The sequence below is a fragment of the Vombatus ursinus genome, unplaced genomic scaffold (genome assembly GCF_900497805.2).
Source record: "Vombatus ursinus unplaced genomic scaffold, bare-nosed wombat genome assembly UNPS02014801.1, whole genome shotgun sequence".
Lineage (NCBI taxonomy): Eukaryota > Metazoa > Chordata > Mammalia > Diprotodontia > Vombatidae > Vombatus > Vombatus ursinus.
Window position 1 is genome coordinate 15088313 of NW_020954579.1, and position 26919 is coordinate 15115231.

The window sequence follows — 26919 nt, forward strand, 5'->3', positions numbered from 1 at the left end:
AACCCTCTCAGCCTTTGTATGATTTGTAGACAAGCTACATCCCCTCCCCAGCAACAGACATTTTCATTAATTCCAATTTTCCAACAAGCTCCAGGTCCATAAAACCACACAATTTCATTCCAACCCACTACACCAGAAGAAGCACGTGCGCTAAGGCCTCAAGACAGTTTCCTGATTTTTAAAAGTCCAATCCAAGCTCAGAAGAGGGAGGTCAGCTCAGAAATTACCTCGGCACAGGAGTTGTCCTCTCAGACCCATTCCAGAAGCATATGGGAAAAGAGTTGGAGGAAGGAAAACTGGGTGTGAGGCCCCTCTCCTAAACCTCTGTAGATCCCCAGCTCTCATTACGACAGTGGTCAAATATTCCAGCCACATCAAGAATTAAGAATGACTCCAAGATCTTTTTTTTTTTATTTGCCTTGGGGAACACTGGGATTTTCCATTTCTCCTTAAATCTCAGTTTTCTACCCTCTCCCTAACTGGAGTGGGCAACTCTCCAACTTAAGGTCTCAGCTTTTCTACCCAACCAGTGTCCAAAACAGCCCGGGAGGGGAAGGATGTGTGAAAACACAGGTACCGCAAAGAGCCAGAGGGACAGAAATAAAGAAAGAGGTAAATAGCCATCGGACTTCCTGTATCTGCTCTGCTGAGGATTAAGAGGCTCACAGAGTCCAGAGACCCAGCGCGCAGAGAGCCGGAGGTGAGTCGCAAGGGTTAAATGACTCCAACAGGTTCCTTCTGGAGGAAAAGAGAGCTAGAAAGTAACTCTCCCGATCAGGAAGCAGGAAAAAGCCCCCAAAGCCAGCAGCTGGGGTTGGAGGGCGTAGGGGACTCTCTGGACAAGCACACTCTGGAGTACCCCTGGGCGCGGCACCCCTTCCCCCAACTGGGGCCGGGCACCTGTTCCACCGTAGCCAAGCCCCAAAAACGATTGTGCAAACTAGAAACCCAAGTTCCATAACCAATCACGGGCGGATTACGCGGAGGGAAGTTCCGGCCGGGCGCCACTTTCTACAGGTGCTGAGCTCTCCCGGGAAGCCTCCAGGAGACCGCACGGTGAGACCCCCAGCTCCGGACCTTCCACCGGCGTCCCTGGAGAGAACTCCTCGGACCCTCGGAGGTCTTAGCTCCAGCCTCGGTCCACGCGCATCCTCGCCCAGCCCAGCTTAGCCTGTTCCCCCCCCACCCCCCAGTCCCCTGGCGCCCTCAAGGGGCAGGTCCCCAGGTGGTGGACTCAGCCCCGCGCCCTCTCTCACCTACAACTCTGGACCGGCCGCTGCCCCAAGGCCTCGGCGTCTCCTGGAGCCTGCAGCCGGCTCGGCTTAGCTCCCCTTCGTCTGGCCCACGGGCTGCTAAGGAGCCGTCTCCTTCCTGGTCACCTCCACCGCCCCGAGCCGGGGAGGAGGTGGAACACGCCCAGTTATTTACATAAAGAACGGGGAGGTGCTCCGATCCTCTGGACCAACCGCGAGGCCCCGCCCCATCCTCCCTAGAAGCTCAGGGAACTATGTCCCCTCGGTCCCGCTCGGTGGCCCCCACGAGACTCCCAGGAAGAAAGTTCGTGGAACCGGGAAAGAACAGCTGGAAAATAGGCAAAGGGAGCAGAGGCGAGAGGGGTGGGGAAGGAAGAAACGTCCAATCCCAGAATCAAGATAAGGCAAAGGGCGGGCCAAAAGCTGAACCTGAATATTCATGAGATGGGATTTCACGCCCACCTCCTGGCCTACCTGGGAGTACCTGGAAGCCGCACTACTGTCCCCGCCCCACCCTGTGTTCCACCGCCCGTGGGGAAGCGTGAAGTAGTTCTTTAAATGTTGCTCTCTAATCCTCCAGACCATCCCCCACGGTGGGTGGGACTGTCTTCCTTCCTATAAACTCAAAGTTCCTTTCTGCTCCAAAGAGAGTCAACTCTTATTACCTCACTAATAAAAGATTACTAGCTGACAAAATGTCCAGTTTCTAGAATGAATGAAAAAAATAATAAGGGCTTATTATATGCCAGTCACTACCTCAAAGGGCTAGGGATACAAAGATTTTTTTAAAAGGGAGCTTTAAAAAAGCACAAAGGGTGCTTATACCCTAATAGAGGACCACATATTTAAACCAGAAGCCACCGGAGAAGAGAGGTTTTGTTTTGGGGAAGTGGAATGGGGGTCCCTGGGCAGGAAGATCGTGAGATGGCCTGGGTGGATCGCTAGACTTGATGTAAAGGTGAAACACTTGCCTGGCATCTGATTAAGTTGGAGGTGGGCAGCCAGAACCATTCTTCCCAACTTCGGATGTCCTCACCACCCCACCACCCCAAACCCTCAGGGCACAAGAAAGGTTTTGGGGCTTGGGTCTGGGCATTCTGTTGATAGCAGTAGAACCAAAGTGAGTGATCTGGTGAATGTGGGAGCCTGGAAGGCAGGGGACACATGAGGACTCCATGATATGTTCCACAGAACAGCTGTTCCCACATGGAATAATTTAGAGCCACTGCCTTGTTGCAGCTCAGAGGATGGCTCAGCCTCTTTACCCTGGTATTTTGAAAGTTGGCAGAAGATGCTACCATCCTGCTATAGAAACCAACCTACTAACTCTGACATGGAAAGGGCAGGACCGAGGAGAAGCCGTCCTGAGGAAGGAGAGAGGGAGAAAGCTAAGTTTTACCCTATTCTCCTTACTCAAAACCTAAAAATAGAGGAAAATGTTTTATAATCAAGAATGCCAGGCTGCCTACTCATCTGGTGTAAGGCAGATAACATTCTTGTCCCCTACCCCCATATCCCAGAAATGAGTTTAGATGGGGGATAAAAGTGGATGACACAGGGAGGGTCACAAAAGTAGAAGTGAGGACAGAGTTGACCATTGCTTCCAGGTTTAGGAATTTTGTGGGTGGGAGGATGGGTGGGTAAGATTTTACAAACTACCCTAAAATACACAGTCACAGCAGACATAAGAAAGGAGTTTAATGATTTAGCCTCACCCAGGTTTCCCCGGATGCATCCAACCTTGCTTACATTAAAACAGGACCAAGATTCCTCTTATCTGGCCTGTGGGAAGAAAGGTACCAAGGGCACTACTGAAGAATCAGAGCAAACATGAGGAATGTTCCCCAACTAAGGCAATATAACTTGCCCTGCATTTTTCAAGCCTGCTCTCCTGTGGAGGTGGCTTGGGTTGGGATGAACATTGGTATAGTATCAGACACATAAAGAAGAAGGCTCCAATACAGGTGACAGCTGAGAATCGGGGGTCTGAGTGATAAGGCATTCCTGAGAGCAAAGCCTGCCAAAACTGAGGCAACACTTTCCCCCATCATATCAACTGGGTAGCTACCTCTGACCCAGGCCAGAGGCTATGCCAACGAGATCTGGAGACCAGTTAGTCAATGTGCCAGGTCCACGGGTAGTGTAAAATCCCTGAAGCTATAGAAAGCAATGTCACCATGATCCACCAGGGCAAAGATCAGGGGAACATCCCCGCTCTGGAAGGACAGCCGCTTGAGGGTGCACAGGTCTGGGACAGGTTCATCAAATCTGTAGAGAGTTGAATGAGACATTGAAGAAGTCCACAACACTAATCAAACCTCCCAAGTTTCCTCAGATCCCTCAGTTCAGTGCCCTGACCCAGGACATCAATGGTTAAGGTGAAATAATGCTAGCCTCAAAGTCTCCCCCAGGTTCGGGAGCACTGGCTTTATTTGTGGGTCCCTTCCCAACTTGACTGTTGTGAAGGATGACAAAAAAATGTGGCAGAGGCACCTCTCCCCCGCCCCCAACACACACACACAAACACAGTCTCAGAATACTAGGTGGTAGGACAGGTAGGTAGCGCAGTGGATAGAGCACCAGCCCTGAGTCAAGAGGACCTGAATTCAATTCTAGCCTGGGACATTAACTACTGGTATGACCCTGGGCAAGTCACTTAAACTCAATTGCTTCCAAAACCATGATGAAAACCCCAAAACAAACAAACAAACAAACAAAAAAGAACACACAGGTGGTGAGGCACCCTGTTTACAAAGCCTTCCTCAGGGTAGGTAATGGAAGAATATGGTCTCACAAGTTAAGGGCTAGGACTGGGAAGGAATCACAAAATTGCAGGATTGGGCAGGACCTCAAAGACCAGCTCCCAGGTAGTCTTAATCTTTTCAATATGACAGGTTTCCCCCTCTATGCTAGGCATTTTATTTTATGCATTTTAAGAAACCTGATTCTGAGAAAGGCTCCTGAGGTTGCACCAGAATGCCAGAGGGGTCCATGCCACAAACAAGGTCAAGAACCCCCGATCCATCCCTGTACATTAATAGTTCCCCTATTGCATTTCTACAGATAATCTTCACTTGAAAATCTCTAATGAGGGGAAACCCAAACACCTCTGGGGGGCAGCCCATTTCACTTTTGGACAGCTCTTGCTCCATTAGGGAATTTCCTTGATTAAAGCCTACATTAACCCCCTTTGCAAATTCTTCCTCCCTATTCCCTCTAATTGTTCCTAGCTCTGCCTTCTGGGGTCAGGCTGAGCATGCCTAATCATTCTTTCAAGTGACGGTCCTTAAAGTATTTGAAAACACAGGTACAGGTCCCCTAGTAGTCTTCTGTTCACCAAATTAAACATCCCCAATTGCTTCATCCAATCCTCTATGGCATGATCTTGAGAGAAAAGGGGGTGAAGGGTAAGAATGAAAAGAGAGCTGGTTTGCTTCTAGGCCTCAGCTCTTATTCTGGATCATACCCACTGATGCACATCCGAGCATATGGCCTTCCTGGGTCATTTTTCCGGAAACTGGATACACTATCTGCCTGATAGATGTCAAAACTGATCTCCATATCTCCAGACTTCTCCAACAGCCTACTGATAGAAAAGAGATCAAGGGGCCTTAAGACTAAAATGGCATAAGGGAAAAAGTGGGGGAGGGAAGGGAACAGAGCATTTAGAAAGCACCTACTATGTGCCAAGCACTGTGCTTTACAAATATTATCTCATTTACTAGAACAGGAACTAACATTCCCAGACACTTCCTCCATTCTAATCTCTGAGGCTGAGAGAGCCCACATATGTCCACTCATTCTAGCACCCCCACCCCTATTCAACTCCTGAGGACAGCAGCTGCTAAGTTGCCCTAGCCTGGAGAACTTGGGGTGTTTCTCCCTTCCAGCCCAATCACTTTATGGCTGAGATCCCTAATTGGACATATGAGGTACTGAGGACCCAAAGCCCCTAAGAACTCTGAGGGGGCTCCAGACTCCCCAACAGCTTGAGAAATACTGTTCTAGAGACCTACCCATCAACTCCATCAGTGAGGTGAGTGCTCTGTAGTAAGGAGATCTGTTGTAGGACAGTGGCTGCATTGGGAAGGAAAAAAATTAGAATCCACTATGGAGCTAGCCTCTGTGAATTAATCTGAACATTAAAAAATGAGACAAAACAAAAAACCACATATTTTTAGCCTGTATCATTTCTTGGAATAATGAGTTCCATAATTTAAATATTTGTTGGGTGACAGGGTTCTCTCATCTGTCCTAAACTTACCTCCCTCGAGCATCAAGGTGTATCCACCCCCTGTCCTAGTAAACAAGTCTATTTTCACCATTTCTGTACAGTTCATGTTTTTATTGACTTTGTTTTTCTATTCAACCTTTATCTTTATAGACGGACAAGTCCTATTTCCCTCATTCTCCCATTAATCATTGATCATTTGAATTGTCTCTCTCTGGTCCTTTGCCATATGGCATGCTGTTCTAGCCTAGAGTCCTGAACAGCTCTTACTAGGGTCCCCAGGACACCAGCCAGTATCACCTGTAAAGTTTCTTCCATGCAATACCTCTCCTGTTGAGTCTGCAATGCATTCTGTAGTTTTCAGGCCCAAAGCTCCCCACATTGTCAAACAGCCCTGCTAAAACCATATCCCATCCCAAAGCAGTGAGGCCTTCCTCTTGAAATAGCATACCAAACTGACCCTCTTCTCTCAGGATTGAGTGAGAGACCTGGCTGTGGATGGGGGCCAAAAAGATCAGAAGACGCTTATACCTGGGCTGGCTGCCTGGCCAGGGTTCAGTAGGGGAGTGACCGGCTGATCCCACAAGTTAGGGGGTTGATTCCAGGCCTTCTGCTGCCACCGCCGCTTTAGCAGCTCCTTATATGCCCGCCAGCTGGTGCAGCGCTGCACCTCAGGATCCGAATTCACATCACTTCGGAAGGGAGTAGTCCCCCTTTGCTGCTCCCTCTCCCTCCTGGAAAGCTTCTCTTTACGCTGATTCAGCTGCTGGCACCAAGGGGCTGCATCCATCTCCCGTGCAGTGACATTCCCCGGGAGCAATTCTGGAGCTGGGGCAAGTAGTAGGGTATGGGGGCGATCGCAGGCCATGTTAGGGAATGCAATTTTCTCAAAGTCCCACCGTGGCTTACAAGCTCTATTGTTCCCATTATCCTCCGTTGCTCTATCCTGGCTTCCTCTTCCTCCTCCCTTCAAGGTCCTACCATGATCCTCCGTCTGGTCAGGGACCTGCCTTGGGGATTCAGGAGGCCAACTAGAGCCCCCTGGATCCTTTACATGGCTTGATTCCTGGGGTTTCTCCTCCAGGGATCTGCTGTTCTGGCTGGGGGCAGACTGGCTTGAAGTTGCCTGACTTTCAGCAGTCCCAACCACCTCTGGTAGAGGATCCTCCAACACCTTGGGTTTCTTATCAGTGGACCTGAAGGATGTGGGAAAGAAGCATTTCTGATCCAGAGGTGTCACCAGTGGGGCACATCATCAGAGTTGGCCCTAGAGAAGAAGAATTTCTGGTGCCATAAAACAGCTAGCTGAATTTTCAGTCCAAGTAGCTGAATGTCTGGTATTAGTGTTTCTGGGAATTTAGTGTTGGTGGGGTTGCACGCACTGCCCACATTATCACCTCCTCCCATGAATTCACATACCTGTCGCCACACTGCCCTCTCCCAGCACTGCACGCCCCCATTCTACCCCCAAGAGCAGCAACGAGGCTGTTATAACTCGGAACCATTACCAAGGACTAGAATGCCTCCTCTTCCTCTTTCCATGACACTTTTCAGAGCTCCAAATACTACCACTCTCCAAGTTAAGCTGCCTCTCATAGGGAGACTGGACCAAGCTGTGGAAAAACAGAGGTCACTATACCCACTTTCCTTATCTGCATCCTCTAAGCTTCGTCCCCCAAGGCCAGCTTGGATAAAAAGAAGAAGAAAGGGTAAGGACTGTTGTCTGTCCTCCCATTTTTTTTGGGGGGGGGGGGTGCTAGGCAATGGGGTTAAGTGACTTGCTCTGGGTCACACAGCTGGTAAGTGTCACGTGTCTGAGGCCAAATTGGAACTCAGGTCCTCCTGACTCCAGGGCCAGTGCTCTATCCACTGTGCCACCTAGCTGCCCCCTTGTCCTTTGTTCTTGAAGAGGACCCTGACATCAGGGAGATACCATGACTTGCAAGTGAACTGGATTTAAGTGAGGAAAGGCTGTGCAAAGTCACCAGCCTCACTCTCTCCTCTGGAGCCATCCAGGTCCAGTGGCAAGATATAGATCAGGATGATTAGAGATGGCCCTGGATGCAGTGGGAGGCTTTTTGAGTTAAGGTCTTTCCTAGGTCTCAGTTTGACTAAGGCAATGCCCATTCAATGATTAAGGCTTGGTAAGAAATGAGGTAAAGAATGGCCTCTTTTACCTAATCAAAAAAAAAAAAATTCAATCTGGGAGGGGAAGACCCTCAGGGTTCCTGGCCAAAACAGAAACAACTACTAATTACCTTCACTATGAGCCATCAGGGCTCAAACAATGACTATGTGAGGCTTGGGCTGGGATGACTGTTGGCCAATTAACGAAAGCCAAACTGATCTGGGCCTTAAGAAAGAAATCTAGGCCATAAACCCCAAGATTGGAAAGAAGAACAAGGACAAAAATACACACCCTATAGCTAGGATTTTATGTGCATTAAGTGATTACATGGGGGTGGGGGGAGTTTCTGTGATGGGAGAAACTTCCATTTATTCTTGCCTAGCCCTCAATAATACAAAGTTATAAGAAGGCAAGTTGGGATTTGGGGTACAGGGTATGACCACAGGTTAAACTAACTTGCTGTGACCCTGGTAAACTTAAACATATAATTATTATTATTATATTATACACGAAATAATCAATACAACTCACCAATGGCGAGAACAACAAAAGAAAGACTTCTAAGCCTAGGAATAACGCACATCAACTAAAAGATTAAAAGAAACAAGAATGCTGATTCCTAGAAGGAAAGGATACTTATTTATTGAATAATCAAGCTAAACTGAAAATGGTTCTAAGCTGGATACATTATAATGACAAATGACATTTATGCAATGCTTTAAGGTTTGCAAAGTGTGCTATATGTGTGTGTACATGTGTAGACATGTATACATACATGTATACATGTGTATATACACATGTATGTATGTGTACATGTATACAGTCACCTATATATGTGTATATGTGTGTATGTGTGCATGTATATACATAGACATGCATGGATGGATGGATGGATGGATGGATGGATGGATGGATGGATGGATGGATGGATGGATGGATGTGATAGCTCCCTTATAGAAGGGGGGGCTATTATATAATATATAATTATATATTATACATAATTATATATTATAATACATAATACATATAATATATTATATAGCATGGATCCCATGCTACCCCCAGAGGTGGAATTGCGAATTACCCCCAAATTTCCCAACCCTATTCTCCTAGCAGTTTGTTCTCCTGCCTATGGCAGGTGGCACAAGATTCTCCTCACCCCTAGTTTTTTGCTTCTTTTTTCACTGATCGACTTTACACTCTGATCTCTTTAACCACCCCCATCAGTCTGCTAGCTTTTCTCCAATCTCCTACTTGGCTTAATATAGTCAAGACAGTGCTAGAGACAAGAAGAAATTTAGGCAATGCACCTACCCTAATCACAGGGCAAAGAACCCCAGCTGAAAGGACCTGGGATAGACAGAGAGTAGCCAAGTTGCCCAAGATGCCCAGTCTACAGTAATCCAAAAGGCCTTACCTAGGCTGGAACCTCCGAACCACGTAGCCTAGTCTCTTCAGGTGGCTGAAAACCTTAGAAAGAAAGGGAGAGGTCAGATAGTCACCCAAATCTGAGTAAGAGGAGAATCTTCTGGACAGTCTTCTTGCCTGGCGCGGAGTTCCCAACTGGCTACTCTACACTCCCTACTGTATCTTAAGCTCCCCAAGGACAGAAACTACATTGCTAGATTGCCATTTTCTCTTTCCTGCCCTGCTCCCTTATACTTCCCTTCTTCCCTGTTCCCTCCTTCCACCAAATGCTTACAGGGTTCTACACACAAAACAAGTGAATTCAACAACCAGATGGCTCTGGCCATTAGTTTTAAGCTCCAGAGGAGTTCTGTGATTTAAATGCTGAGGTATCCTCCTCCTTCCAAAACTCAATGAGCTGACAGGGAAGAATATTCTTGGAGTATCTCAATACTACAGGATCTCTGCTCCCATTTCTCTACTGGTATAAACTCACAACATGTCACATTTATAGTTTTGTTGTTATTTAGCCATTCTAGTCGTGTCTGACTCTTTGTGACCCGCTTTTGGTAGGTTTTCTTGGCAAAGGTTCTGGAGTGGTTTGCCATTTCTTTCTCCAGCTTATCTTACAGAAGAGGAAACTGAGGCAAACAAGGTTAAGTGACCTGCCCAGGATCACAAGACTGGTGTCTGAAGCCAGATTTGAACTTGGGAAGATGAATCTACCTAACTACCTACCTACCTAACTAACTACCTAACCTACCACCTAAGTGCCCAACCACATTTATATAGTGCTTTACAAAGAAAACATTCTTAACCCCAATTGCCTGGAAAAAAAAATTAAAAAAAAAAAAAGAAATTAAACAAAGAAAACACCCTTCAGAACATCTTAAAAATATCCTGGTGAGGTAGGTCCTACTACTAACTATTATCCTCATTTTACAGATGAGGAAACTGAAGTTCAAAAGTAAGGTTAGAAGGCTTGCCCATGGTCACTTAGCTAAATTTATTTAACAAGCATTTATAAACTACCTATTATACACTAGGCACTGTGCACACAATGACAAGAATGACTAGTCCCAGCTCTCAAGGGAATTACATTTTAACTGAGGTAATAAATGTTGGTTCTAGGATTCTAACCTGTGAGTTCACAGATTTAGTTCTCACTTGGGTTCTTTGCTCAACAGATACATGCTGCTATTAACTTGTGTCTGTGAAGTTCACCCAGTGATGTCCCTTTCCCTTGCCTAAGGGGCTGGGGTAGGGGAATACCTGGTACTTCAGAAAGCCTCTGGTACCCTGGGCTAGTAGAATCTCATAGGCCTCCTGGATGGACAGGGGCAAGTCTTGGTAGAAAAGTTGGATGGATCCCTGGAAAAGAGAAAACAAAAACTCTGATTATAAGCACTCCCTCTTCCCTCTAACAAGCATTTACTAAGCCCTTATTGTTTTCCCAGGCGCTATGCTAAAGGCTGGAGATGCAAAGGCAAAAACAGTCCCTGCCTTCAAAATTATGTTCTAATGAGGGAGACACGATACAAACAACTGTGTGTGTGTGTGTGTGTGTGTGTATATGTGTATGCATATGTAAATAGGAGGAAATTTATTCCTCAACTCCATTCTCCCCTTCCCCCCATCTTTCAAAGTAGAAAAGCAGACCTAAATCCCCCTGGCAGTAGTACATAGGGAAGAAAAGTCAGTCAGCCCTGAAGACTTTCAAGATATGGAGAAGACCATGACTTTTGAAGGTTGTGCCATCAGAGCACAAAGCTGTGGCAGGTCCTACACCAACCTGGAAAAACTTTTGAGCATGGGCCTCATGATGGACTACAGCTCACCTGGTTCAAAAACTAGACTAGTTAAATTCAGAGTGGCTCATTACTATGTTAGCTTCAGGGTAATACATTTTTTAGCCATAGCAGCTCTTGAAAAACATTTAAGTTATGGGAAAGTTCTGGTTTGTGACAATAAAGGAGAGGATTGGGTAGGGATATGTTGGGAAATGTAAATATTAGGCAAAAACATTTAAAAAAAAACTAATAGAGGAAGTAAATGGGGGTGGAGGGCTGCTAATGTTAGAACTTCACTCTCATCTGGGTTAAAGAGGAAACAACATATACATCTGGAAAGCTGTAGAAGCTTTCTGAACGTGTTGAAAGATGAGAAAACTGGAAGACAGGATAGGGGAGGGGCTTTTTTGGGGGGGGTGGGAGGAAGGTAGGAGAGTGGAGAGGAGGAGAAGATAAGGTAACAGGGATAGGGTAAAAAGAGAGGCTGAATAGTGAATAAAAATAAGACAGAGGGAAATTCACAAATAGTCATTACAACTCCGAAAGTGAATGGAAACTGGAAATTGCAGGGACACCCATCAATTGGGGAATGGCTGAACAAGTTGTAGTGTATGGTTGTGATAGAATACTGCAGTGCTATGGGAAATGATGAGCTCAAGGATTTTAGAAAGGCATGGAAAGACTTAGCCGAAATGGTAAAGCGTGAAGTGAGCAGAACCAAAAGAACATTGTACACAGTAACAGCAATATTGTTTTAAGAATGACTTTGAGTGACTAAATCATTTTGACTATTATAAAAATGCAAATTAAAAATTAAGGCCATATAAAGAAAGACACTATCTGCATCCAGAGAAAGAACTGATAAATAGAAATATGTATAGATTAATTTTATGTATATTAATATATAATATATATTAAATTTACATACATGTATACTTATTTGTGTCTATTGGTATCCATCTCTAGGGTGTGATGAGGGGGGGATTTACATAATAACATATATTTAAAGGGAATGGCAAGTTTCATGTATAATTATCTTTTTATTAGACCATGTTATGGGCATGCTTGTTTTAGTGCATAAATTAAAAATAAAGTAAAATTTAAAATATTACTTAAAATTTTAAAAAGAAACCATGGACCCACAAGACTAATTCCTCATCTCCATAAAATCTTTACATGGAAGATTATCCTTGATGAAGAATAGATGCAAAGAAGCAGAATTTTGCAAATTATGTTCTGTATCAGATCACATATTTATACACACAATTGATAGGAAGTCATATTGAATATAAGATCTTGCTGTGTTTATTATTTGCCTCAGATACTTCTTAGCTATGTGACCCTGGGCAAGTCACTTAACCCTATTTGCCTCAGTTTTCTCATCTGTAAAACTAACTGGAGAAGGAAATGGCAAACCACTCACTCCAGTCTTTGCAAAAAAAAAAAAACAAACCCAAATGGGGTCACACAGAGTCAGACATGACTCAACAGCAACAACAACAATACGCCAGGCACATAGTGTATATATAAATATAATTGAAGTACATGCCTTAGTTTTCTAATCCTAACTAGTCTGAAATTCCTTTTTGCCCAGAGATCTCACACATAAATACTTGCTCCAATAAATTAAACTTCCACAGACTCAAAAGAAGACATTTTATAGTTTGCAAAGCATTTGCCACACAAGTTATTATCCCCATTTTACAAATAAGGCAACTGAGACTCAGACCAGCAAAGTGTTCTGATGCATCAGGTACCCATCTCATTCTATGGAGACTTACACATTCCAGCAAGTACAAGGCCTCTTCTGGGTATAACCGCTGCTGACCCCCTTCAGAGAAGCCCATGGTTTGCCAGAATTTACCCTATGTGAAAGAGAATGGGAATTATCAAGGTGGGGAAGGGTGCCTAGTGGTCCCCAGGGGTCCCCTTCTCCACCTGCTGCTGGCATAGCGTATTAGCACTCACCGCAAAGGACTTCAGAGTTACCACTCCATCCTGAGGACTCCACTCGGCAGTCACCAAGCTGCCCCTGGAGGGGAATGGAAAAGGGACAGAAAATCAATTCGAAAATTATCAGACTGAGGGACAGCTTGGTGGCGCAGTAGATAGAGCACCTACCCTGAAGTCAGGAGGACCTGAGTTCAAAATCTGAACTCAGACACTTGACACTTACTAGCTGTGTGACCCTGGGCAAGTCACTTCACCCCAACTGTCTCACCAAAAAAGCAAAAAAAAAAAAAAAAAAAATAGACTGTTAAAAAAACAAACTGGGTCTTTGTCCCCAGGGTATAGGGCAGCACCCCCTGAACTGTGGACTTCTTTGATGTTTTCAGGACATTACGTCCCCTTACTTTCCCCCAAAACTTCATAAATATCCAGACAGTGGCCACCCCCCTGTGCCCCCCCCCACACACACGCCTTAGTTTCTCTCTGTGTGCTCCTCTCTCTCTCCTTCCTCTCACCCCCGCTCGCCCCAAAGTTTCTCCCACCGTCGCTCCACTCGCTCCTCCGCAAGGAGGGTCCAAAGCTCCTGTCTACACAGCCGCAGCTGCTCCTCCTGGGCCTCCGAGCCGTCGGGGAGGAAGACCTTCTGGCCATGCGAGCGCAGAGGCAGCTTCTGGTCCCGGGACCGGGCTGCGAATAACTCCTCGGGGCTGCAAGGGGATGAGAGGGTTGCAGCTGAAGGAGGCGGGGGCACAGAGACCTTCGTTCACAAAGTTTGGGGAAACAAGGGGCCCCTGCCCTGCTTGTCCCGCCTCCCAGCCTTTGCCTCTCTTCGGTCCTAGCTGCTTACCTTACACTACCGCATCAACTCCGCTTCTCCTCCCTTCCCCTTCACAGAAGCACCGGGACCTTCACTCCTAACTCTGCTCCCACTTTTCCAGAACCTGCTCCTTTTTCTCTCTCCAAACCACCCCTCCCTCCTGCCTAAAACTACCCCGCCCCCACGTGGTCTGCCGGCTGAATCTTGGAGCATTTCCCGGGGCGCCACCCCGCCAAGTCAGCACCCTCCGCTGCCCCCCGCTTCCCCCCTAGGCTCACCTGAGCACGCGGCCAGCGGGAACAAGCACGGCCCCGGGCTCAGGCTCCAGCGGCTGCCCTGGCGTGGGCTCCATCAGGCAGACCTAGGCAGCTCGGAGCCCGGCAGGCCCATCCTAGCTCCACCTCCTGGACGCCGCGCGGCCCTAGCGCCCTTCGGATTCTAGGCTCTTGCAACCTCCCCCCCCACCCCGGGTCCTAGTGCCCACCCAATCTCCCTTCCCGCCGGGTGGGAGACTTCCAGGGCTCTTCCTTATGCCACAGCTACCCTCTGTCCGGTTGGGTGGAAGAAGACGACGGGATCAGGGGCACAGCAAACAGTCTGACTTTCGGAAGACCGTGATCTCCACCCCACCCCATCCCGATCAACATACACATGTCGGCTTCCCAGCACGCTCTCTAGGGATGCTTCTAAAGTAGGACTGGAGGAGCAGGCTGTCCGGGGGTGGATAGGGTGGATAAGGAAATGCAGGACCTTGGGGCAAGATATATATTCGTCTTGAGGCGCTAACATCTTTTAGGAGCTAAAAACCAAGCCAAAGGGGGACGCTGGGCCGAGAAAAGAGCTTGATTCGAGGTAAGAGGTGGGTTCCTAGATTTGATTTTGAAAATATTTGAATATTTTCTAAAGTGGACGCAGGAAATTCTAGAACTGTATCTTGGAGGGACCTCGACCTACTTCCTTCTTTAGTCCTAACCTAGGAATGTGGGGATAGGGGTTTGGGGGTGTTGTGGGGGGCGGAGAGCTGTCCGACCCAGGATAGTGCTGAAAGTGAAGCTTTCACCGGTCTCCTCTCTACCAAGGGCCAGTCAAGTGTCCTCACACTTCCATCATCCACAACTCCAAATCCCAAATTATGGGTTTTCTGAAGGCAAAGTTGTCTTTTCCCAAGGATTTTTGTATCCAGGGCGGGAACAGGAATAACTAGCAGAATGCCTTAATCTGTCTTCTGGCTAGAACTAGTCTTGTACCTGGCTAGGACAAGTCAGCCAACTCACAATCTCATAGATTTGGAGTTGGAAGGAACCTAAAATGTCATTTAATTCAATCAGAGGTCCAGAAAGGAGAAGCGACTTGTCTAAGATTGCACAGGTAACGAGTAGCAAAACTGGGATTCGGATGCAAGAGTCCCTGGCTCTAAATTCAGGGTTTCCTAACACCCCTCCCGCACACACACACGCGCACGCACACACACACACACACACACACACACACACACACATTCTCCCTAGTAAAAAGTAAAAGAACCCAGGATCCCCAACCGTAGAATTCTTCCTCCGCCCCCGCCTCTCCAGAGATGTCCTTAAGCACATCTTAGGGGGTTTGAGGGCAGTCCCCTGGGGCTCCCTAGTTCATGAGTCGGAAAGATTAAGAAGCGGCAGGACGGTATCAGAATCTTCCACGAGATGGAGCCATTGCTCCGACTAGACACATCGGGCAAGAATAATTGGGGAGCCACAACTTTCTGGGGGTGCTTCTGGAACCCGGGAGTGAAGGAGGGGAAAGTAGGTCCCCAGATATTATTTCTCTTCCATCCCATGTTTTCTTTTCCCTTTGGGTCACTTTTCTTTTCTTCTAATTCTTTTGTGTCTTAGTTTGGTGCCTTCTGCTTAGGACGCCAACACCAGCCACCTCGGCTTCTAAAGACGCTTTCTCTCCAGGGGTGGTACTGGGACGGGATGTGCGTGTTGGCGGGGTGGCTAGGGGAGAGGAGGAATGGAGGGTAACAGACGCGCCTCACCTGAGCGCATGCGTCATGTCAGTTTCGGACTCCCTGGGTCGAGCCGGGATAGAAGCAAGTAGGCGGAGCGGAGCGGGCTGAGTGACAGTCCGACGCCTTGGCCGGGAGGGCCCCAGAGCTCCCGAGCTCCAAATCCGGCTGGAGGGAGAGGAGGGTGTGGGGAGGGGGATGGGCGGGATTTCCTGCTGGAGGCGCCGAGCCGGCCGCGGAGGAAGAGGAGAAGGAGGAGAAAGGAGAAGGGCCGGCGGGAGCTGTGCTCTGGAATTGCAAGGGACTGAGGGGGGGTCCTGAGAACTTAGGCGAGGCCGCTGGACCTGGAAGCGGTGAGACAGACTGCCCGGGACTGAAGGGGGAGGAGAAGCGAGACTAGAGGAGGATACAAAGTAACTTTCCCTGCGGGATAGGCTGTTGCCCCCACCTCCCGACTCTGTGCTTCCCTTCCTATCCTCTCATCCCAACTTCCCACCCTACCTCCCCTCCCAATCCCCAGTCTAATCCGAGCGTCCGCCGTTTCCCCTTTCCCGTACCCCTTGCATTGTTTCTCCTCCCTGGGTAGGGGGCTCAGAAGGGGCGGGGGGAAGGAGGATAATGAGCCCCGTGCCCAGTCGCGGGCGCCCTCTTGCTAGATAGCTGAGATTTGGGTCCTGGAAGCGGAGTGGGGGTGGAGGTATCCAACCTGCGAGAGTGGTGTAGGGAGAGCCACAGGGCTGTTTGTTTTTGGGGAAGGAGCCCCCTGCAACCTAGGTCCCGGGTCTCCGCCCCCAACTTCGGGGTGGGTGAAAGCATAGGATTAGCTGAGAAAACTGGAGTTGGTTGGCTTGTTTGAGAGTTTAGTACTTGGATCCAGGGTGAAAGGTAAGGGGGAGGGGGCAGCGATTGGGAGCAACATCTTGCCTGTTTTCTGTCCCCCCAAAAAAGAGTCTACTTTATTACACACACACACACACACACACACACACACACACACACACACACACACTCTCTCTCTCTCTCTCTCTCTCTCTCTCTCTCTCTCAACCAAGAATGGGTGAGCAACAGGTGTCCAACTTCTCTGTCAAATAATTCAGCGCTGCCTCCTTCCACTCACACAGATTCTTTTGGGGGTCACTGTCCTGTCCAGTGTTCTTCCTCTCCCATCCCAACCTACCATAAGGAACCCTAGAACACCTAGCTAGTGAACTGAGGCCAACTAGGGAATGGGAAATCAGATGTATCTTTAGAGAGCAGCCCAGGATGTGTGTGGAGGATGGGAGTTCTTAATTTAAGGCAAAAAATGTCAACTCCTACCCCTTGGGATTCATGCCCAGTGCCCTAGGCCCCCTACTTTCCACACCAAGTCAGTTGTCTGTGGGTGTTAGGAACCTGGGGCTATGGGGAGGGGGGCTGCTTTACCCTAGTCCCCATGTCATGCTACTAGGGCCTTTCCTGCCCCAAGTCTGAGGTGCTGCCAGATGCCCCATGGATATAAGTGACTCAGCCTCCCCTTCCCAGAACTCAGTGCTTCCTCCCATCAACCCAGCACCCCCACCCCTTCCTACTTTTTTACATCATGGTTACCTCTTAACCATCTTGACAGGTTCAGCCCTGCTTCTTCATCGTAAAGCAAAAAATCATTCTCCTGAGATTTCCTTGGAGTTGTCCTGGGATGGCAGTAATACACAGGGGGTGCTGGATCTCTGGCTCTTGACCTCCCTTATGTCTGATACCTTCTTTCTTAAATTTCTTTAGGCCACGGCTAAAGATTTGAGCCTTCCTCTCCAGCAAAGAGACTTCTGTTGTGTGGGGAATGCCTTATCTTTCCAGGACAGAAACAGACCCCATGACCTGCCAGAGGGGATGCTGGCATTTTTCCGGATAGGCACTAGAGTTCCTGTGTCAACCAGGGAAGGGTGGCGTGGCCAGTTCTGGCCCATCCCGGAGTTGTCAGAAGCCGCAAGTTGGTCTCAGTCCAGATCTTCACCCATCCCACGCGCCCTCCAAGATTGGTTTTCCTGCTTGTGGTAGCAACTCTCCGAGCACCTGGAACCAGCACCAGTCAGCTGCTGACAGCCAGCTGGCCAGCCATCGGCCCAAGGGCAGTGCTCCTCCTCAGCTCTAGACTTCTATCCCCAGGACTTTTAACTGGATTTTTTGGCAGGCCTTCTGAGGAGCTGGGCATGGCATCTTGAAGCCCAGGATATCCGGGGCCATCTCTTGTTCTCTGTGCCCTGCCGTTCAGAGCCCCAGCCTTCAGGATGGGGAGGGAACAGGACCTGATTCTTGCTGTGAAGAATGGGGATGTAGCTGGGGTACAGAAGCTGGTGGCCAAATTCAAGGCAGCTAAGAGCAGTGAGTTCCCCCTGGTGTGACTGGAAAGTGGCCCTCTCCACAGGGTTTGGGGAGGGCAACCTTGGGTGGGAAGCCTTGCATTTGGCAGCAGGGAGGGAGGGTTGGCTGAGGTACATCATTGGTTGGGGAAATTGGGGGTCGTGTCTTGTTCTAAGTAGTCCCACTGAGAGAGGGAGGGAGAGCTCAAATTGGAAGGAAAAAAGATCCCATAGTCCTTGTAGACACTGAGCTTCCTTGTTAATCTTAAAGAAATCATTCCATTAGTGGTATTATCCTGACAGTCCTGTGGGTGAGATGAGTTGGAAACAGGCCCAGGAGGATTCATAGCTTTGGGAGCTCTAGTGAACCCTCATTGGCCACATCTTCTGGTGGTATAGTAGCTCCAGAGTCCCTAGTGTTCAGAGCTAATACTTTGGGGAAACTCCAAAGTTATTGTTGCTGTTGTTCGGTTGTTTTTCATTCGTGTCCTATTCTTCATGACCCCATTTGGGATTTTCTTGGCTAGCATACTGAAGTGGTTTGCCATTTCCTTCTCCAGCTCATTTTACAGATGAGGAAACTGAGGCAGAGTTAAGTGACTTGCCCAGGGTCACATAGCTAGTGTCTGAGGACAGATTTGAACTCAGGAAGATGGGTCTTCCTGACTCCAGGCCTGATGCTCTATCCACTTAGCACCCACCTTGCTGTCCCCACCTCATTTGATCCTGAACTTAGAGAGCAATGAGGTTATTGTTGGCGTTGACACATTTATTTCCTTTCATGGGATGTGAGCTTCCAGATTGATACAGGAAGAAGATTTTTAGGAGGACAGGGCCTTGGGGAACTTACTGGGATAGGTCTCTTCTTTGGGGGTTGGGCTAAAACCCCAGGCTCCAACCCCAAGGAGCAGCATCTGTCTATGAGTTTTGAGTATTCTGTACATGTTGCCTTTGGCTAATATTTCTCTGAATCAATCAATCAGCATGAGTTTATTGAGACCGTGCTATTGGACCAGCAGAGTGCTAGGTGCGGGTGCTGGGCCTGGAGTTAAGAAGACCTGAGTTAAGAAGACTGATCCTGTCTCAGACACTTACTAGCTAGGTGTACGACCTTGGGCAAGTCTCTTAACCTTTGCCTCGGTTTTCCTAACTACAAAATGGAATTGTTGTAAGGATAAAAAGAAAATATTATAAAGTGCTTAGCACAGTGCTGTCTATTATTATTATTATTAAGTATAAAAGTGACCCTGCCCTCATATAGCCTACATTCTACTTGGGGAGTTACAATGTAAGGACCAAGGAAAGGAGTGTTGATCCAGAGCTGAAGGTTGTCATGTCCTTCCCAGTTACAATAGTATGTTGACTTGATAATTTTTCCTGAGACAGAATGAAAAGCTTGAGGGAAGGGGTCAGTGCTTGTAGACCTGGATTGTTTGTTGTGGGGTGGGGAAGAATGACCCCAAGGAAGTCCAGAGATCACCACCTAATTTTAAACATTTAAAAGTAGATTTGATCCTTGCTGTGCTCCTAGGGGTCTGCTCTGCAGTCTGTGTGAGAGGGTGCAGCTCTGCCCCACACCCTAACCCTGTTTCCCCATGCACTCACTTTTCCCTCCTTCTCTGTGTTGTTTTTGGCCTCCTGCCCAGCATGGCCTTGATGGAGCTGCCTCTGTCCTCGTGGTTCATAATACAAAGTCAGAGCCACCCCTCCTGGGACAGTGGAATATAGTCAATGAATACGCAAACATTTATTTTAAATTCCTATTATATGCTAAGTGCTGGGTTAGTCTGGGACTGGGGTTGGTGTTACAGGGTCATCAGTCAATCAGGGAACTTTGCTGTCACCTTACTTAGGCCAGACATAGTGTTTGTGATATGGCAGTAACTTGGCATAGTGGTAGGTGGGAGAAGGGAGGGCACAAACTGGCTGGGGGACCTTCCCTCTTTTCCCACTGCTGGCCTGGATTCCAAATGAAGCAGAGTGAGAGAGGTCTATCTCAGTCTTCATATGGGCACATCCCACCTCCTCCAGGGCAATGTGCCAGACCCTGTGCTGAAAGCTAGGGATACCTAGAAAGGCAAAAACAGCCCCTGCCCTCTAGGAGATTACATTCGAAGGAGGGAGACAAGATGCAAACAAATATGTCCTTGAATGAGATATATGTGCGTATGTATATGTAAATGGGAGGTCAGTCAGTCAGTCAACAAGCATTTATTCATCTCTTGATATGTTCCAGGCACTATGCTGAGAGCTGAGCATACAAAGAAAAGCACAAAACAATCCCTGTTCACAAGGAGCTTACAATCTAATGGGGGAAACAACATGTAAATAACTAGGCACATACAAGCTGTAGATATACAGAATCATTAGAAGGTAACCTCAGAGGGAAGGCATTAGCCACTAGGCAGGGCTGACCTGAGCAGAAATGAGGGGAGCAGGCGTTCTTTAGTATTCTCTTTCTCCCACCCTGTCCTGCAACTTGGGAATGAGAGGGAGCTATGAGAGCAAGGGGAGAGGACCTAGTTTCTTCCTTCTGGGCCCAGAATTTCCCAGCTACCTGAGGTGGCAGAAGGGAAGGCGCTACCTTCAGTGACAATGCCAGATGCCAGGATGCTGAGTGAGGTCTTGGCCTTATTCTGAAGGAGGAGCAGGGGGAATGGGGCCTCTGCTCCCTCCCCTGCTGGGGGTTTGGTCCATGAAGGTCCTGTCCTCACAACCCCATCTCCTCCTCCACAGCTGCTCTAGTCCCCTTAACCCAGATGGAGTCCCTGCTTGCCCTTCCCTTGGGTCAACTATACAAGAAAGAATCCCCTCCATCCTAACTGACATGCGGGAGAGGAGCAGGTGGCCAGGAGGAGAGGGGTGGGGTTGCCTGGCCTTGCCCCTGCCCTTGCCCCTGCCCCTGTCTTTATCCCTCCCCACCTCCGTCCTTTTTCTGAACTCTTTCCTTTTTTAATCAGAGGAAGGGGAAAAGCATTTCCTCGTTCCTGGAGCCGGGAGGGGGTTTGGGGAAGAGACACTGAGCTCATATCCTGTCTTCCCAGGCTAGCCTAGCACTCCCCACCCTGTGTCACCAAGGGTACTGAGACCCCTAAGGGGAAGAGGGATTTGGGCAGGGCTACCCGGGGGAACATCATTCCCTCTCTGGTACTCTCTTGTGGTACTCCACCCCTACATGGTAACAGTCTCTCCCCTACAACCTTTCCGGTCATTGTTCTGGCCTGGCTGGAGCAATCCAGCATGACCTGGCCCTTGTTCCTGTTCCTGGCTATAAGACTGAGTTTTTCTGCCACTCCCCAGAGGGTGAGTTTTTGACTACTCTGCAGCAGAACCACCTACGTGCCAATGAGGAGCTGAGGAAGGTCTCTTGTCACTCCTGGCAGCTTCTGCTGGATGGGAGTTATGACCTTTGAGCCCCAACCCTCACCTCTGCCACCACAGTAACTTGGGTTTAGCACTGAACAGTGCTGAGCTGGAGATACTCTCTTATCTGTTCCCTATAGAGTTGTCAGAAGAGGAAACTGAGGTCCAGAGGAGTAATTCCATACAGTAATGAATTTAGCTTTTTTCCTCTTGACCATCAAACATATCAACCCCACCCCCCCTTAAATTCTCCCAAATCTGACTCTCTTGTGTCTATACATAACCCCTTTGGGGGGGGGTGTCTAACTTACTTCCAGAGATAGGGAGCCCAAGAAAGAAGCCATGCCACCTCTCCCCTGACATACCCCCTGTGCCACTCCCCAGTTGGCTTGGCTCATCACTAGTGGAATGACATCCTGGCCTGCCTAGGCTGCAGGGGCATTTAGGGGGCCCAGCTGGGACCTAGGGGCAGGCCTGGACCAGTATGCTTGGCTCCCTGCCTAGGCCTGGGGTGGGCCAAGCTTCCTCCCTGGCAGAGATGGGAACCAGCAGGAGAAAGGGCCTTCTAGGTACTCAGATTTCTGACAGATTCCTCTTTGATGGTCTTCATAGAGCCCCTTTTCACCCTTCCACATGGACAACAATTACACTTCTCATCTCTCTATCCAACTCCCCCTAAGAACTGGGATGTATCAATAGATTGTAAGCTACTTGAAGGAAGGGCGTATGTTGTATTTCATCTTTGTATTCCCAGAACCTAACCCGGTGTCCTACCCGTAGTAGTTAACTAATAAAATATTTGTTTGTTTGAATTGAATTTCTAGCCCAGCCCCAACATGTGGCTAGGCAGTAGGCCATCTCCATAATTATGGCAACCAGGGAGAGTCCCCAAGATTGAATGTTAGGTAACCCTATGGCAAGAGATTGTTGCTGGGGCTTCTAATGAAGAAATGGTCCCCCAAGGTATGGATGGCATTTGTCCTTCCATTCCTAAGCCTTAGAACCCCATACCCAAGATTTCTCCCCCTCTCCTTTGCCTATTTCAGCAAGAATGTCAACCATGTGTTCCATGGGCTTGTTCGGCATAGGGCACAGCATGCTGGCAATGCCACCTCCCCACACACACCCCCACATACTCCATTGTCCCTATAAGCAGAAGCTAGTCTGGGGGATTGTGGAAAGAGAAAGCCTTGGGCTGCTGCAGTGGTTCCTTGATTTTGAAGAGCAGGGCATCAGTGGGGAGTGGGTCAGGGGCCATGGGACTTGTGTTTTCCTGTACACCAAGAGGTCAGTGCCAGCTTTTGCAGGACTTGGGGTAGGGTAAAGAGAAATCAGGCTGCAGTGCGTGTGTGTGTGTATGTGTTGGGGGCAGGGAGGGCAGGGTATAGGGTGAGCTGTAGATGGGCTCTGGCTCTGACCTAACTTTGCCCCCTTCCCTCAGAACTCCTCGGCTCTACTAAGAAGCTCAATGTAAACTACCAGGATACAGATGGGTGAGTGAGCACAATTGCTTTCCGCAGGGAGTACACAGTTGGGAAACTGAGGCAGTGGGTAATAGGAGTTAGGAAGCCCCAAGGGGCCATATACTTGGGGTATCATTGATTAGATTTCTGGGATCTGAGGAAGCCTGGGGCGGGAAAAGGGGTATCTGAGTGGGTGGGATAGGGTCATACAGACCCACAGAGCTTGAAGGCATGTGGCTGGGTGGTCAGGGGGAGGGGCTTTCCATTCTTTAAGAGGGTATTCCTTCAGGTCAGATTCCTGCTGGGCCCCCTTTTCTCCCCTCTAGGGTAGAAATCCTCAGGCTGGCTCCCACGGCCCCCTCCTCTGGGCCCACTGAGTAGGGGGGAGGGAGATGGCCAGACAAACAGGCCTCTCAGCCCAGACACTGAGCCCTTTCATTCAGCTGGCCTCTTGCTGCGCTCCCACGGTGGTGGTGGGGGGGGGGGGGGGGGAGAAGGGGGAGGGGGGGAACATCAGGCAGAGATAGCCCAGCCCTCTTCTGCCACCCCATTCCCTGGGTGGTTCTGGGGCCCAGTGGATGGGTTGGGAAACACCTAGGTTATGGGTGTCAAGGTGGTGGGGTATGTGCTAAATTGGGACCTTCTTCTTCTGCTCTGTGCCCCAGGTTCTCAGCTCTGCACCATGCAGCCTTGGGGGGCAGCCTGGAACTGATGGCATTATTACTAGACGCACAAGCCACAGTGGATATCAAAGACAGCAATGGTGAAAACTTGAAACTTCCCATCCTTCCTGGGTACCCCAGCCTGGGCACTTTAGAGCCAGCTGGGCAACTGTGGTGAGGCTTACTGTAGAGAGCACTGGACTTGGAGTCAGGACGACCTGAGTTCAAATCCAGCCTCAGTTTCCTCAATCTGTAAAGTGGGGACAATTATAGGAACGTTGTTGTGAGGATGCAGTTAAGTCACATAGATTAGGTGCTTTGCAAACATTAAAGTCTTATATAAATACCAATTAGTATTATTACAGGCCAGTGTCATGGACCCCTTTTTGACATTCTGGTGAAACCTATGGATCTCTTCTCAGAATAATTTTTTTTTAAATTCATGAAATAAAATACATAGGATTACAGAGCAAACCTGTTATTGAAAGACAGTTATCACAGGATTGAAAAAACCCATAAACTTCATGGGCCGCAAGATGAGGACTCCCGTTCTAGACTTACCTCCACTGAGCCACTGTTTTTCAGTATCAGCTCAGATGCTTCAGTCCAAGCACCTTGTCTCTGAGAGCGCTAAACCCAGATAATTTCAGCAAGTTCCTCCTGCTTCTGCCCCTGCCAGCCTGAGAAGTCATGCTTGGTCTGTCCCTGTCCTTGCAGGCATGCGTCCCTTGCACTATGCAGCTTGGCAGGGCCGGCTGGAACCTGTGCGCCTGCTCCTGAGAGCAGCCGCTGCCGTCAATGCTGCTTCCCTAGATGGGCAGATCCCGCTGCACCTGGCGGCCCAGTATGGGCATTATGAAGTGGTGAGTGAGTTCTTTGGGTGGCAATTTTCGGAAGTAGATACCATCCTGGGGAGTTTGCTTTGTCTCCCTCCCCTTCCCAGCATAGAGGGGAAAAGGCCAGGGCTAAGTACTTACTCTGTGTCCCCTCCTCAGTCAGAAATGCTTCTGCAGCATCAATCTAATCCCTGCCTGGTCAACAAGGCTAAGAAGACCCCTCTGGATTTGGCCTGTGAGTTTGGACGACTCAAGGTGAGGCATCCGCACTCCCCTGCCCTCACTGTACCCCCAGTGAAGCATTCTTTCCCCCTACCCCACTGTACCTCAGGTAAGGCCTCTCCATCTTTGATGAGGCCTCCTCACCCCATGTTCACATTATACCTCAGATTATACTCTGGGTACACTGTGGAAGGATAGGATCTGAGTGATCTTGGGGTAGCTATTTCTGGGACCTAAAAGGAAAGGTTCCTGACATAAGCATGGTACCCACAGGTAGCCCAACTACTCCTAAATAGCCACCTGTGTGTGGCTTTGTTGGAGGGCGAGGCCAAAGATCCAAATGACCCCAACTACACCACCCCACTGCACCTGGCTGCCAAGAACGGGCACAAGGAGGTTATCAGGTAACTCTCACTCAGCCCCACTGCTTCATCCTCTGTGCGTTCCACCTGCCCCTTCCCTGGCTGTCCTTTCACCTCGCCGTCACTGCCAGTTCTCCTTTGTCTCCTGAGTACCTTGTAGCCTTTGCAGCAAACTCCTCCCTCTCCCTCCTTCCCCCACAATCTTCCATCTCCATTCTTCAGGCAGCTGCTGAGAGCTGGGATCGAAATCAACCGCCAGACGAAGACAGGCACCGCCCTGCATGAGGCAGCACTCTATGGCAAGACTGAGGTGGTGCGGTTGCTGCTGGAGGTAGGCATGTGTGCCAAGAGGAGGATGCCACAGGGCACACGGGCAGGCAAGGGCATTCCTTCATTGAGCAACTCCTGTGTTTCAAGGACGACGGAGGCAGAGTTATGGCACAATGGGTCAGGGAGCAGTGAACTTGGCTTCAGAGCCTACTCCCAGATGTTTACTTATCTCTGTGACCTTAGGTAAATCAGTTAACTTCCCCAGGGCCTCCATTTCCTCATCTTTGAAATAAAGTTGGACCAGATGGCCTCCAAAGTCCCTTCCAGCTTTAGACCTGTGAATGTTTTAGGCTGTGAACAGCCTAATGAGGATGACTCTTGGAGGAGTTTCCATGGGAGCCATACCGGATGACATTGGAGTTGAGGGGAGAATTGTGATCTTAAAGGGCATTTTTACATGGTGGTCATCACAGGGTGGTGTGGACGTGAACATCAGGAATACGTATAATCAGACAGCCCTGGATATCGTGAACCAGTTCACTACTTCCCAGGCCAGCCGGGAAATCAAGCAGTTACTACGGGGTGAGTGGGAATAATGTGGTGGGAAAGTGGGTGCTTAAGGAGAGCCCAGACCATGAGAAAAGAGAATGTAGTTGGCATGGTTAGGGATTGTGGGATGTCAAGTACTTGGGGCAAGCTGAGAGAGAAGCAGAGTTCACTGGGGAGAATTTCATATTAAAAAAATAAATAAAAAGAAAGAAGAAAAAGAGAATTTCACATTCAGCTTTAGTTTGGAACTTGGGAAGGAAGATTGAGGCCAGCAACACAGTGGGGTGGGGAAAGAGGAGCTGAGTTAGGGAGATGACCCCAGCAATGTTCACATCATCTCTTCTCTCTCTCTCTCTCTCTCTCTCACAGAAGCATCTGGGATCCTGAAGGTCCGGGCTCTCAAGGATTTCTGGAACCTCCATGACCCTACTGCCCTCAATATCCGGGCTGGAGACATCATCACGGTGAGGGATAGTAAGGAATCCCACGGTTTGTTGAGTTAATGAGGTTTTATGATTCTTTAAGGGGAAGGGAAGGGTCAGAAAGACTATAGGACATCAGAGATGTAGGGGAAAGTAGAGATCTGAACAAGAGGGTCTGTGGACCTGGACACCTTCTGCTGCTGTAGGTTCCCAGGCCCTGCTGAACCAGTTCTCCATGCATGTCTGCAGGTTCTTGAACAGCACCCTGATGGACGATGGAAGGGACATATACATGAGAGCCAACTGGGCACTGATCGGGTGGGATACTTCCCACCAGGCATTGTGGAAGTGGTCAGCAAGCGGGCTGGGGTCACCATACCCCGCCCCGCAGCTGGGACCATACCTCTGCGCCCAAATTTTGCCAGGACCCCTCAGCTGCCAACTGATGACTCCCTGCACCCTCTCACTTATAGCCAACTTCCTCGGGTTGGCATTAGCCCAGACAGCCCAGGTAAGTCTCCTGTCTGAGGGCTTGAAAACTAGCACTAACCCATTGCTCCCAGCACCCTCCTGAAGGCAGCATGGTATATTGGATAGAGCCCTGGTCTTGAGGATAGGGAGATCTGGGTTCAAATCCTAATATTCTGTGTGACATTGAAAAAGCCAGCCAATCTCTCTGACCTTCAGTCCCTTCATCTGCCAAATGAGGATAATAACAGCACATAACTCACAGGGTTGTTGTGAGGATCAAATGAGATAATTATATAAAGTAGATTTTGCAAACCCTAAAGTTCTCTATAAATAATGTCACCTCTTATAAGTTGCTGATAGTGCCTACAGGGATTCTTGTTCTTTTCCTCCTCTTCCCAGC

At 48.8% G+C, this 26919-nt stretch overlaps 3 protein-coding genes across 10 annotated transcripts in view; 1 reads left to right on the forward strand and 2 right to left on the reverse strand.

Moving 5' to 3' along the window:
* Positions 1-1864, reverse strand: part of LLGL2 (LLGL scribble cell polarity complex component 2) — a 62899-nt gene extending 61035 nt beyond the window's left edge. For 2 of the 3 annotated variants that reach the window (XM_027873140.1, XM_027873139.1), the window contains exon 1: positions 1257-1864. The gene's annotated coding sequence lies outside the window, so the exon portion shown is untranslated. The remainder of the gene's footprint in view (positions 1-1256) is intronic. The other variant, XM_027873138.1, reaches the window with a different exon arrangement.
* Positions 1865-2926: 1062 nt separating this feature from the next.
* TSEN54 (tRNA splicing endonuclease subunit 54) lies at positions 2927-17311 on the reverse strand. Of its 6 annotated transcripts, none has more exons than XM_027872753.1 (11): positions 17151-17311; positions 13275-13466; positions 12778-12841; positions 12591-12674; positions 10292-10390; positions 9030-9082; positions 6993-7097; positions 6016-6680; positions 5270-5330; positions 4720-4839; positions 2927-3521 (listed from the first exon to the last, which is right to left on the reverse strand). In XM_027872753.1, the coding sequence occupies exons 1-11, from the start codon at positions 17159-17161 to the stop codon at positions 3371-3373; spliced, it is 1605 nt and encodes a 534-aa protein (XP_027728554.1). In that variant the 5' UTR covers positions 17162-17311; the 3' UTR covers positions 2927-3370. The 6 variants fall into 6 exon arrangements, with proteins under 6 accessions (XP_027728554.1, XP_027728557.1, XP_027728553.1 ...); XM_027872756.1 differs by lacking the exon at positions 17151-17311 and adding an exon at positions 13855-13929 and having other exon boundaries at positions 4720-4836; positions 13302-13466; XM_027872752.1 differs by lacking the exon at positions 17151-17311 and adding an exon at positions 13855-13929 and having other exon boundaries at positions 13302-13466.
* Positions 15781-26919, forward strand: part of CASKIN2 (CASK interacting protein 2) — a 17510-nt gene continuing 6371 nt past the window's right edge. Inside the window, exons 1-12 of the mRNA XM_027873389.1 lie at positions 15781-15916; positions 17322-17921; positions 22704-22755; positions 23391-23488; positions 24105-24250; positions 24383-24478; positions 24719-24849; positions 25030-25138; positions 25551-25659; positions 25996-26090; positions 26298-26559; positions 26592-26632. Of these exons, the coding sequence (XP_027729190.1) occupies positions 17828-17921; positions 22704-22755; positions 23391-23488; positions 24105-24250; positions 24383-24478; positions 24719-24849; positions 25030-25138; positions 25551-25659; positions 25996-26090; positions 26298-26559; positions 26592-26632 (1233 nt within the window). The 5' untranslated portion in view covers positions 15781-15916; positions 17322-17827. The remainder of the gene's footprint in view (positions 15917-17321; positions 17922-22703; positions 22756-23390; positions 23489-24104; positions 24251-24382; positions 24479-24718; positions 24850-25029; positions 25139-25550; positions 25660-25995; positions 26091-26297; positions 26560-26591; positions 26633-26919) is intronic.

Bases quoted from the DNA above. Each gene is read 5' to 3' on its own strand.
- TSEN54 (XM_027872750.1), bottom strand. From the start codon at position 13,928: ATGGAGCCCACGCCAGGGCAGCCGCTGGAGCCTGAGCCCGGGGCCGTG. The intron at 13,467-13,854 runs GTGAGCCTAGGG...ATCCCCTTGCAG, and splicing joins CCCGCTGGCCGCGTGCTCAG to CCCCGAGGAGTTATTCGCAG. The intron at 6,681-6,992 runs GTAATGGTTCCG...CACATCCTTCAG, and splicing joins AGGAGGCATTCTAGTCCTTG to GTCCACTGATAAGAAACCCA.